General features: G+C 54.6%; 1 protein-coding gene across 1 annotated transcript in view; it reads left to right on the top strand.

The window, feature by feature from the left end:
* Positions 1–10,645, top strand: part of Padi2 (peptidyl arginine deiminase 2) — a 44,139-nt gene extending 33,494 nt beyond the window's left edge. The window contains exons 11-16 of the mRNA XM_004637685.2: positions 1,536–1,687; positions 2,901–3,045; positions 3,676–3,769; positions 5,578–5,663; positions 7,754–7,882; positions 8,437–10,645. Of these exons, the coding sequence (XP_004637742.1) occupies positions 1,536–1,687; positions 2,901–3,045; positions 3,676–3,769; positions 5,578–5,663; positions 7,754–7,882; positions 8,437–8,670 (840 nt within the window). The 3' untranslated portion in view covers positions 8,671–10,645. The remainder of the gene's footprint in view (positions 1–1,535; positions 1,688–2,900; positions 3,046–3,675; positions 3,770–5,577; positions 5,664–7,753; positions 7,883–8,436) is intronic.
* The last annotated feature ends 972 nt before the right edge of the window (positions 10,646–11,617 follow it).

The raw sequence follows: 11,617 nt of genomic DNA on the forward strand, positions 1-11,617 counted from the left end.
CCAGCTGAGAACTGAGCTCCAGGCCTGCTCTCTCTCTCCACCTGCCTTCAGCATTCCAGGCTGGCCTCATTGCTAAGCCCCGGGCTACATTGTTCCTGGAGCCCTGGGCCAGGCCTGGCATTGTGCTGCTTGCTAGCTGCCTGGGTGACGCTCTGAAGCCCCAGCTGCTGGGTCTCCAGCCATCTGGGGCCAGCTCACGATCGAGGGTGGCTGGGCCTCCCGGCGAGAAAGCGCTAAGCTGCAGCCACCCATGCACCAGCACGGCTTTCCCTGGAGCCGCTCAGTTGGTCTAAGACAAGCCGCATCCTCCTGCTTCCTGAGTTTTTCTAACAGATTTTTGTCATGCAGCCCTAAGCACAACCCTAGTGTGAGTTCCCCAACCAAAATAAAAGAAAAAAATCATGAAAGGAACTTTAAAATTTAGAGCATCGGCAGAGTTATGTTTTGTGTGCCAACTCCAGTTTGTTGGAGTCCTCTGCTAAGAAGATTCAAGGGTCACAGGACAAGTGTGGTGGCTTGGGTTGAGCTGGGTGTTGTGTATATCCGCAGTTCCTGCATGTATCAGTCAGCCGTCACTAAGGAAAGCTGCAGTGACAAGCCCCAAATCTCAGAGGCTGGCACCAGCCACTTCTTGCAATCTGCTTCTCGCTGTGTGGCCTCTTTGCTGCCTGCCACCTGCTTTGTCACACTTTCCTTGCTCCAGAGGTGCAGCCCCAGGCTGAGAAAAGCCATTCTCCTAGAACAAGAAGAAAAAGACAAAGCATGGGGGGGGGTTGGGTTGTCAGTGAGCTTCTGCTCAGAACTGCTGACACGCCTCTCTTCTGCTCACGCCTCATTGGTCAAAGCAAGTCATGTGACCCCGATGCTGGCAAGAGAAGGCCATTGCTTTGGCCAGGATGTATCAGACATCATGGGTGATGACCAGGAAGCCAAATCCCTGGCAATGATAATCCCTGCCTCAGGTCGCCTAGGGCAACACCTCTTTCACAGATAGGGACACTGAGGCTCCGAGAGATTGAGAGCTGAACAGGGACAATAGGTGCACATGATCTTAAGTCGGCTCTGTGCATCTGAGTTTGGGAAAAGAGGCACACCCCGGATGCACATGTGGTGCGCCCACACACATTCACACACTCACCCCACTGGCATGCTCACAAACTCTCCTCACCATGCCTGAACCCCTGTCAAAATGACACAGCTGGGACTGGTGAGATGGCTCAGTGGTCTAAAGCACCTACTTAGAACAAGCTTAGCAGAGCACAGGGACCGCAGTTCAATCCCCCAGCACCACACGCCAGCCAGCCCGCCCCCTGGTGGGCTGAGCTGGCCACACACACACACACACACACATACACACACACAAATAAAATAAATAATTTTTAAAAAGAAAAGAAAAAAAAAATGACACAGCCATGGGCAACCAGGCCCCCACAGCACCAGGTGCTGGTGGTGAAGGGGTGGGCGTCTGCGTGGCTGCCTGGGGCTGAGGACTCCTGGCTGCAAGACACTAACGACAGGCGTGTGCCTCCGCCCAGGGCCCAGATTTTGGCTACGTCACCCGGGAGCCTCTCTTTGAATCCGTCACCAGCCTTGATTCCTTTGGGAACTTGGAGGTCAGCCCCCCAGTGACCGTGAACGGCAAGACGTACCCCCTCGGGCGGATCCTCATTGGGAGCAGCTTCCCTCTGTAAGAGAAGCCACGGTGGAGCTGGGCAGTGGGAGAGGGCTGGGATTGTTCCCCTTGAGGGGCCACCTGGGTTTCTTGCACATGAAGTGATTCCCCGGGAGGATCCCTCCTGTCATGACTCTTGGTTACTGTAGATGCTCTTGGGGGAGAAAAAAAAAAAAACAAGTTAGCCTTTACATCTTAGTATAAATTAGGATCTAATGGATACCCTAAGAAACAAGTCTCTTCCTCAAATGGGAGGCTATGGAAGGAGATTACTGTTTTCTGAGCACCAATGAAGCACCCAACCCTCCCCCGGACTTCAGGGGGACAGTGGGGATCGCAGATAGGCAGATTGGCCCTAAGGAAAGAGAGGGGCATAGAATAACAGGAAGAAGAGCGGGGAGTGGGAGCCCCAAGGAGGGAGCTCAGGAGGGTCTTAGAGACAAAGACTTTTTGCAGACTGACTGTGCCAGGCTGTCCTGGGGTCTGGGAACACAGCAATGAGCAGATCACAGAGCTCCAGCCCGCGGGGCTCTCACTGGGTAGGGGCTGTGGAGAATGGATGGAGCCACATAGGGGAGCTCAGGTGCCGCATAGGGGAGCTCAGGTGCCGCATAGGGGAGCTCAGGTGCCGCATAGGGGAGCTCAGGTGCCGCGTAGGGGAGCTCAGGTGCCGCGTAGGGGAGCTCAGGTGCCGCGTAGGGGAGCTCAGGTGCTGCCGAGAGTAAGGAAGACAAGGCAAGGAGCATATAAAGGGCCAGCATGGGGACTTCAGCTTCGCTGGGTTTGCAGCGGTGACTTCAGGATTGAGCCATGGAGGTCGTGGAGAAGAAAGAAGCCTTCCACACAGCAGGAATGGCCAGGGCAACCGTGAGCAGCTCAGCAGCAGGCTAGAGCACTGAACCGGGAAGAAGGGGGGCACGTGGGGTGGCAGGGCCAGGCAGGAGCCAGGGCACAGGCAAGCGCTGTTGGCCATCGAAAGGAACTAGGGCGGCAGTCTAAGGACACTGAGGAGACTGAAGGCCTCGTGACCTGGCGGTCAGGAAGGCTTCCCGGAGGAGGTGTCTCTTGATTAAAATGAGCCGAAGTTACTGTGGCTCTTTGGTAAAGGGCCGGGACAGACCTGGAAGCCTGTGCAGGCTGATGCCACGCTGGCCCGGTGGCAGGCTCTCTGCAGCAGGCAGAGGGGGCAACCCTCTGAAGAGCCACTCCCTCCACAACCTTGCCCCAGGTCTGGCGGGCGGCGGATGACCAAGGTGGTACATGACTTCCTGGTGGCCCAGCGGGTGCAGGCACCTGTGGAGCTCTACTCGGACTGGCTGACCGTGGGTCACGTGGATGAGTTCATGACCTTCGTCCCCATCCCAGGCAAAAAGGTGAGCTTGTCCCTAGGACTGGAGTGAATAGGGAGCAGAGAACCCACAGCTGCCTACCTTTGAGAACAGAAAGAAGGATTTCAAATAAATAGCAGCACAGAGGAAGAAGGAAGTAGGATGAAACTGGTTTGTATGTTGTGGTTGTCACCAGTAAATTTTAACCCAGTGAACCCAAACTATCAACATTTCAATGTGCAATTGATATAAAAAGCACTAATTCAAAGCTTTTCATTCTGCTTTCATACTAAGTCTTTATAATCTGGTGACTATATTGTTCTTCTAGCATGTCTGTACTCAGACTAGGCATAGTTAAGCATTTGGCCGTCACACGATGCCAGTGGCTGCCATATTGGTTGTAAGGCTCTGCAAAGATAGGTTGGGTCTGCAGCTTCATTATCTGAAAGGGAGTGGCTACCACCCCAAGCCCCAGAAATCCTGTGCAAATGGCCTTCCTCACAGCTGCTCAAGGAAACTCTTCCATCCTGTCTTTGACTCTGAGCTTTGACCCCGTGGCATGATGTCACGGCAGAAGGGTGAGACAGAGCCCTTGGAGACAGGCAGGACAGGGACCCTTCCTGCTTCCCGGCAGCCTTCCCCTTTGTCAGGGTGCTGTCTGGCTGCCTCTCGCAGGAATTCCGTTTGCTCATGGCCAGCACCTCCGCCTGCTACAAGCTCTTCAGAGAGAAGCAAAAGGAAGGCCACGGCGAAGCCATCATGTTCAAAGGTGAGTGGCCACGGGCCTCGGCGGGGAGTCCCCAGGATGCCCTCAGCAGCACGAGGTGAGTGAGCACCCAGCCACGCTGCCCCAGATGCCCAGCCCACGGAGGATGTCCAAGGCCACCCCAGCGGGAGCAGCCCGGGCCTCCGTGTCCCTTGCTGTAGCCAAGCGGCTCGCTGGCCTATGCCCTCATACTTTCTGTCACTAACGCACAAAGTATTTTCTCAGATGTGTGCCAGGCCCGCGGGAGAGTTAAGAGGTTCCAAAACTTTTGCACAGTCGGCACCCCAGAGCTCGCATTTCACCAAGGTAGTTGGAGAAGAACACAGACCAACATCGTCTAGGGCCAGGAAGAACAGCGGGCCGTGGCAGCCAGGATGACAGTCAGGCATCATCACCGTCGGCCCCAGAGTGAGAAATGACCGGCCTAGTGTAGACGCCGGCCTAACTGGGGCGGCGTGGACAGGGCCAAGGCGCGCACTTAAATAAATCATGGAAAAGGAGGAAAGTGATCAGGCGGAGACAGCCAGCCTGGTGAGAGGCCATGGCAACTCCTACTGCTTTATGGTTGCTGTTATTGTGATGAAATTACATCGCCCTGCTATCACTTAGATGAGTACACGATACAGGGAGCAGAACACACGTGCGGTGGTGAAGAGCCGTCTCCTCTGTTTCTATCAACAAGACAGTTCTTCCTCAGTTGCATTTTGCCACTTTTCAGGTACGCATTCCCAGCATGCCTTGCACCGCAAGCCTGTGTCCGGGAGGCTGACCACCACTGATACTTCTGTCCTCCACATCCAAAGACAGTGTTCCTGGCAGCTGGCAGCCATGAGGACAGAAAGGACCAGACTAAGACATTGTCCATGATGCCCCCACCCCCGAGGGGAGGTTTCTTCCTAGATGAGCAGATATGAGGGAGGCCTGACCTTTGGAAGCTTCTCTCTCTGTTAAACTTAGCCTAAAAGTTACCCGTGGGCTGCAGGAACCACGATTGCCTTTGGGCTAACAAGGGCAAGAACTGTGGAGACAGCTTGAATAAGGTTCTAACAGGCCTGTTCCGCTTTTCTGCGCCTTTTTCTCTGCAGTAGCCCAGGTCCTTGGACACATCAAGCCAAGGCACAGCCACTGAGCTGCGTCCCTGACCCAGCCCTGATCTCTTTGCCACTGACCAGCCTAAGGAGTGCGAGGGTCCAGCAGGCCTCTCCCAGATCAGGCAAAAGTACAGGAGAGGAGCCTCCATTGTGCCCACCAGCGCAGCCATGAGCTCTTGTGAGCCCGAGGACAAGCCACGTAGCCACTCTGTGCCTCCGTTTCCTCACCTGGCCTGGAAATGTAGGGAGGACGAACGAGCCCATCAGCATGGAGCCTGCCATGCAGCAGCTGATCCACGAGCCATAGGTGTCGCTGGTCCACGAAAGCCACAGGAGTCAGGAGGGCGGAGGCCGACAGGCTCCCTCCAGGCAGGGCCTGAGCGAGGGGCGGGCCTGGACAACAGGAAAGTCGATGCGGCTTCTCTTACACTCGTCCTGGTCAGCTGCTGTTCTCGGGAGCAGGTGCCAGATGGGAGAACCAGGTGGCCATTTATGCCACCCCCACCCACTGCCCAGATAGGGAGCAAGGCAGCCACCGCCCCTTTCTCCTCCCAGGTGACAGGTCCCATGCAGGAGAAAGCAGTGTATGTGGCCCTCTACAGGCAGAAAGAGGCCTCCTGGGCCTCGCCTGGCTTCTCCCTGTTGTCCCTCTCCAAGCCCTCTCAGATAAGCCCTGGCCAGTCATCTTGGATCTGACCATCCTGTCCTCTGACCCCGCAGGCCTGGGGGGAATGAGCAGCAAGCGAATCACTATCAACAAGATCCTGTCCAACGAGAGCCTCGTGAAGGAGAACCACTACTTCCAGGTGAGCGCCCGGAAGGGGCCAGGCTCACGTCCTCCTCGTGTCCTGGGGCCTCCGTGGAGGGTGCGCAGGCTCGGGGGGCTCCCAGTCACGGGCTCAGGATCCAGAGCGTGCCCGCAGCCCGAGGGCCTTGACAAGCCTGCGAGCAGCCTCCTTGCTGTAGTTCTGCACTAAAAGTGAACATAAAGGGCATCGAAGTCCCTTTAGCAGGGCTGGAAGCTCTAGGCCGATAGGGGCACCAGCAGTGCCAAAGGACCAAGACCTCTGCCAGGTGGGAGCGAGTGTCACCTGGGAACACACTCATCAGAACAGGACGAGCACTTCAGACCCGCTTTCCAGAAAAATGTTTGGATAAGCACAAGGCCCAACCTCTGAGTGTTAGGAAATCACAGATACTGACGTTTTCAGTCCACTCCCACTAGGAGTTCTTAAGTCCAAGATTATATCCAAAAATAGAGGGGCTGGGGAGATAGGTCAGAGGCATAAACAGCTACTTGTCAAAGCACAAGGTCCCAAGTTCGATCCCTGTCCCTGCATGCTGCACCGGCCCCAGAACTGGGCATGGTGCTGCATGCCCGTAATCCCAGCATTCTGGAGGTTGACACGGGAGGATTGCCGTGAGTTTGAGACCAGCCTGGGAGCTACAAAAGTGAACCCAACGCGGGGCTGGCGAGATGGCTCAGTGGTCTAAAGCACCTACTTGGAACAAGCTTGACAAAGCACAGGGACCGCGGTTCAATCCCCCAGCACCACATGCCAGCCAGCCCCGCCCCCTGGTGGGCTGAGCTGGCCACACACACACACACACACACACACACACTAAATAAATGTTTTAAAAAAAAAAAAAAGTGAACCCAACGCTAGACGCAAACTATATAGCAAGACCGTGTCTCAAAAAAAAAGGAACCAGTCATTTATTTGAATGAAGCCTCTCTTTATTTGCATGGGCACATTTTAAAAATTAAGAAGCAGAAAACAAGTCAAATTGGTTTAAACAAGAGCTGGCCAGATAGCTCAGAGTGACTCAAGTGCCTGCTTACTCAAAGTGCAGGTACCCGGGGTACACTGAGACAGTGATTGAGACGGGGCATGGTGGTGTGTGCCTGTAATCCCAACGCTTAGGAGGCTGAAAACAGGAAGGATCACTATGAGTCTGATCTGTGTGGGGAGACCCTGTAGACTGTGTACTAAATACATTTTTAAAAAATGGTTTAAACAAAAAGATATGGGCTGGGGAGATAGCTCAGTAGAATAAGTGCTTGCCTGGCAAGTGCAAGGGCCTGAATTCAATTCCCGGTTCCGCAAAAAAAAAAAAAAAAAAAAAAAAAGATGTGATTGATTCGTGTAAGTCCAGCAGTGGCGTGGATCTCAGGCCCAGGTTGTTCAGGGTTCCATCTCCATTTCTCTGCAATTCCTGGTCTCTGAAGGTCCCCTAATGGCTGCAGATAGTTCAGGACCTGACATATACCCAGCACGTCATGAACAAAACAGCTTTTTTTTATACCCCACCACAATTAGACAAGAGCTAGCATTTCACCCTTGATTTGACCCAACTTGAACCAATTACTGTAGCCGAGGCATCTGTGCATTGATTGCTTAATCCTGAGTTACTGCCCATCCCTAACTTGAAGGAGCAGAGAGGTAGAGGCAGCAGACTACTGACTGGGCCAACAGCCCACAAACCTGCTGCCCTGCAGGAAGAGGTGGGCGATGTGAGACCCAGTGAAGGTCACCAATCTGGTGCTCAGGACAGAGCGAGGCACGCTTATGCATTTGCTGCTGTGATCATCAGGAGAGCCATTGCCAGTGTCCTGGGGTGGCCTTAGGGGCCAGTGAGGTCCTGGAGAGAAGCTCCCGGCACAGAGTCTGGCCCCCAGAGGTGCCCAATGGGTGGTAGTGGCTGGTGTTGCTTCTGAGTTTGTCATCATCATTATGACTGTCCCCAAGTCCCAAGGAGGGGCACTAGGAGAGGTGAGCAGGTGCCAGCTGAGAGCTGCACACCTCCCTGGAGTGCCAGGGCTCATTGGCTGACACTGCAGCCAAGGTGGCAGTTGTGTGTCTCTTCCCTGACGTCCATGTCTGCCCCCACCCAGCGCTGCCTTGACTGGAACCGCGACATCCTCAAGAGGGAGCTGGGGCTGGCGGAGCAGGACATCGTCGATCTGCCTGCTCTCTTCAAGATGGATGAGGGCCACCAGGCTAGAGCCTTCTTCCCGAACATGGTGAGACTCCGGATCCAGCCCTCGTCCACTCTGAGTTGGGGAAGTCAGATCTGGGAGGGGCCCCAGGCCAGGCTGAGCTGCTGGGTGATGTCATCCCAGGCACCTGCCTTCTCTAAATGCCACGGCTCCTTCCCTGGAGTGCCATGCTTGTCCCAGCTGTCTCCCTGGAATACTGAGAAGTCAGTTCCTTAACAAATATGAAGCTGCTTTGCAAAAGATAAAAAGATAGGAGATCGGATCAGCACACACACACGTGCATGCACGTGTGCATATTCATACACACACGTACGTGTACACGGATGCCTGTGTAGGCAGCCACACATACATGCATGTAGTACATTTTTCTATGCTTTCTGCACACATATACATATGTACCAAGGCAGGTTGCCTGGTTTTCCAGTCAGTGCTGCCAGCCTGCCCTGTGCCTCAGTTTCCCCACACTATAAAGAGGATTAGCCCAGTTTCTCCTTCGTAGGACTTTAGTGAGGGCTGCAGGAGCTGAGAATGGGGCGGGTGCACAGGGTGTGCTTACGGAGCAACTGCTCCTACCCCAGGTGAACATGATTGTGCTGGACAAGGACCTGGGCATCCCCAAGCCCTTCGGGCCGCAGGTGGAAGAGGAATGCTGCCTGGAGACGCACGTGCGCGGCCTGCTGGAGCCGCTGGGCCTCTGCTGCACCTTCGTCGATGACATCTCCGCCTACCACAAGTTCCTCGGGGAGGTGCACTGCGGCACCAACGTGCGCAGGAAGCCCTTCTCCTTCAAGTGGTGGCACATGGTGCCCTGAGCCGCAGGGGCCCGTGCTTCCCTCCGTCCTTGAGTTCTCCAGGCCCTTCCCCTGCCTGAGCTGGACTGGGTGGCCCTGCTGGGAGACTGGCGGGGAGTGGGGTGGCATTTGGGGACACTGTGCCTTGCTCTCCCTGGGAAGGACCTGTGTCGCCACCAGTGAGCCTCAGCTGTGACCCTCCTGGAAACAGCTGGGTGCGTGGGTGGCCAGCGGCCAGGCCAGCATCTGCAGAGCCCTGACACAGAAACAAAGCAAAACTCAACTCGCATATCCAAAGCACTCCCCATGAATCCCTAGTCTCTATTCCAAACTGGAATGGTGTGGGGGAGGAGAAGGAAATCCGGAAGAGGGATCCCTGGACTTTCCAGTAGCCAGACCCTACAGTGCAAGGTTGGTCTCATGGAAAGGGACCCTGGAGCCCCAGGCATACCTTGACTGCACTGTCATTTCAAATTCACTGCCGCCTCCAACTATTCATTCCTGACCATCTCCCAACCCTCTTGACTTTCTCTCTGCAGCGTAGACACCCTAGGTGAGCTCTGCCCACCCCCTGCGGGTCCAATAACCTAGTTTCGAATCTTCCCTGGAATCGGATCTCCTCAGAGCAGGTGTCTCCCCCGGAGGCCGGCAGGGCTCTCTCCAGATCAGCATCCGTGCGTGTGCCTCAGTTCAGCTGTAGAGCTGTCCGGTCTGCTCTGTCCATCTCCTCCTACCTAGTCCTCATTTACCCCCTGGTCCTTGATTCTCCTCTTTCCTCCCACGCCCCAACATCTGCCCTTCCAGGAGAACTTGATCCTATGTCTCCAGGCAGCTAAACAAGGGCCCCTTCACCACCAGCCAGATTCAGAGCTTCCCCAGCCCCAGCAGCCACTTCCAGCCCCCAAGACGTGTTGATCATCCTGTTAAAAGTCACTCGTCCATTTGCCAAGACCCTCTCATTTGGACCTAGCCGCGTGCATCCGCTGGCTCCCCTTGAAAAGAATTAGCTTCCACTAAAAAGAGAGAAGTTCCTTTAGAGCCAGGAGAGTAGGAAAATGGTGATTGCATTTTGCCGGCTCAAAAAGAACCATTGTCTAACCAGTGGAAAGGTCACAGATATGTACTCTCGGGGGAACAGGATTTCATTAAGGATTCTTTCATTCAACAGCCATTGAACATTTGCTGCACGATTACTGAGCGATAGGCCTTGGTGGGTCTGAGAACAGTGTTTGGTAGCAAAGCAGGCCTGGAACCAGGCAGCCCCCATATGCACAGCCACTGGAAGAGGCCAGCCTCCGCCCTGAGAGTGATGCCTGATTCGGAGATTCCAGCTCTCTAGATGTAGGAAACGCTCAGGGCACAAAACTTCCTGTGAGTCACTGTCATGATGAAACAGGTGTCCTTCCCATCCAGGTGGGACAGAGCCACCTGTCAGACCAGACCCCAGTGCCTCAGGAGCTGTTGTCCCCGTCTCTGGGGACAGTGGCTCCTGCCTTAGGGTGTGTCTCTTGTGTGTATTTGCTTACTGCGGGTTTGGGGACTTGCTTTTATTTTTATCTAGTCTACATTAGGGGGAGGTGAGCACCTCCCACAAGGAGGCAGTGTGCCATGCTGGGGCTCCTGATGCCCTTCCTGTCACAAGTCAGTCATCTGGCTCCAGTTGCTGGAGCCCCAGGACTGAGGCCACGCCCCCTCCTCTTGCTCCCCACTGTGACCACCCTCCGTGTGGATGCACCCCATGAACGCCCTGCTCTTCCCCGACCTTATCTATAAATGTAGGCCTAGAACATGCTTCCGGGTTACAAAACCCAGCAAAGTTCCTGTTTTGGTCTTGATTTTGAAATACTTTATGCAAGCGGGCAGGAGGGTGGGCACGAAGATGGCAAGAGCTGGGCCGTTACTGATTTCTGGAAAAGAGGCTATGATGGAGATCGAAAGGTGTTTGGGGAAGAGCCTGACTATAGAGCAATCGAATAAATGGTCCAAGGGGAAGTCACGGGGCTGTGGTGTGATGTTCTTCGCGTCTTCTAGGCTCAGTCAGTGCAGACCACGTGTGGGCCCCTTCTTGGGCCGGAAGCTGCTACTGTTTAGAGCACAAGGTCAAGCTTATCAAGAAGGATCTGGAATTCCCCACATTCTCAGTGGCTGGCTGTTACGTGGCCCCCACCCAAGGGCAAGACTGATGGCCACAATAAAATGATTCTTTTATAATGAGGTTTTCCAAAAGCTGAGCCTAAGATAAGCTCTGCAGTGATGTGTTTTAGAAAGTGCTCCCAGGAGAAATCACAAGGGAATTAGGGGGGCAAAACAAGGAATGGGAAGAAGCTAAAGAAAGGTATGACCTGGCGTAGTGCCGCATGCCTGTAAATCCCAACACTCGAGGGTGAGGCAGGAGGATCCTTGTGAGTTTGAGACCAGCCTGAGCTACAAAGTGAGTTTAAGACCAGTCTAAACTGCATAGTGACATCTGTTCAAAAAACAAAAGAAGTGATTTCAGGTGACACCTGGGAGAGTTCTGGAGTGGAAATGGCCCCTGAGAGCTGTTCTATGTGGAGACTGAGCCTGTGCCCCTCTCCCAGCCATCCCTGGCCCTGGGGCCTTTGGCACCCTGGATCAGGGGCACCAATAGCTGTCTCTAGTAGGAACAAAGTCACAGGAGCTGGAGATGGACTCCCAGAACCACAAAAGGATGCAGTGGGCACCAACAGTGTCCTCTGCACTGGGTATCTCCAGGTTCTTAGAATGCAGAACTGAGACAGCAGATATTTGGGTGTGACCCTTGGTACAAAGATCTGTGCCACATGACCACGACCAGCAGAGTCTTCTGGCACAAACTCCTAGGCAGTACCCTGGAGCTACGTGGCTGGCAGCCGCGCCTCTGAGCTCCTTGGGATTGGTCTCAGGCCTGCTCCCCGTTTCCCCAGCTTGGCCTTCTGGGTTAAAGTGTTGGTTTAACTACCGTATTGTA

This window comes from Octodon degus, unplaced genomic scaffold (genome assembly GCF_000260255.1).
Source record: "Octodon degus isolate 3935 unplaced genomic scaffold, OctDeg1.0 scaffold00092, whole genome shotgun sequence".
In the NCBI taxonomy this organism is placed as follows: Eukaryota; Metazoa; Chordata; class Mammalia; order Rodentia; family Octodontidae; genus Octodon; species Octodon degus.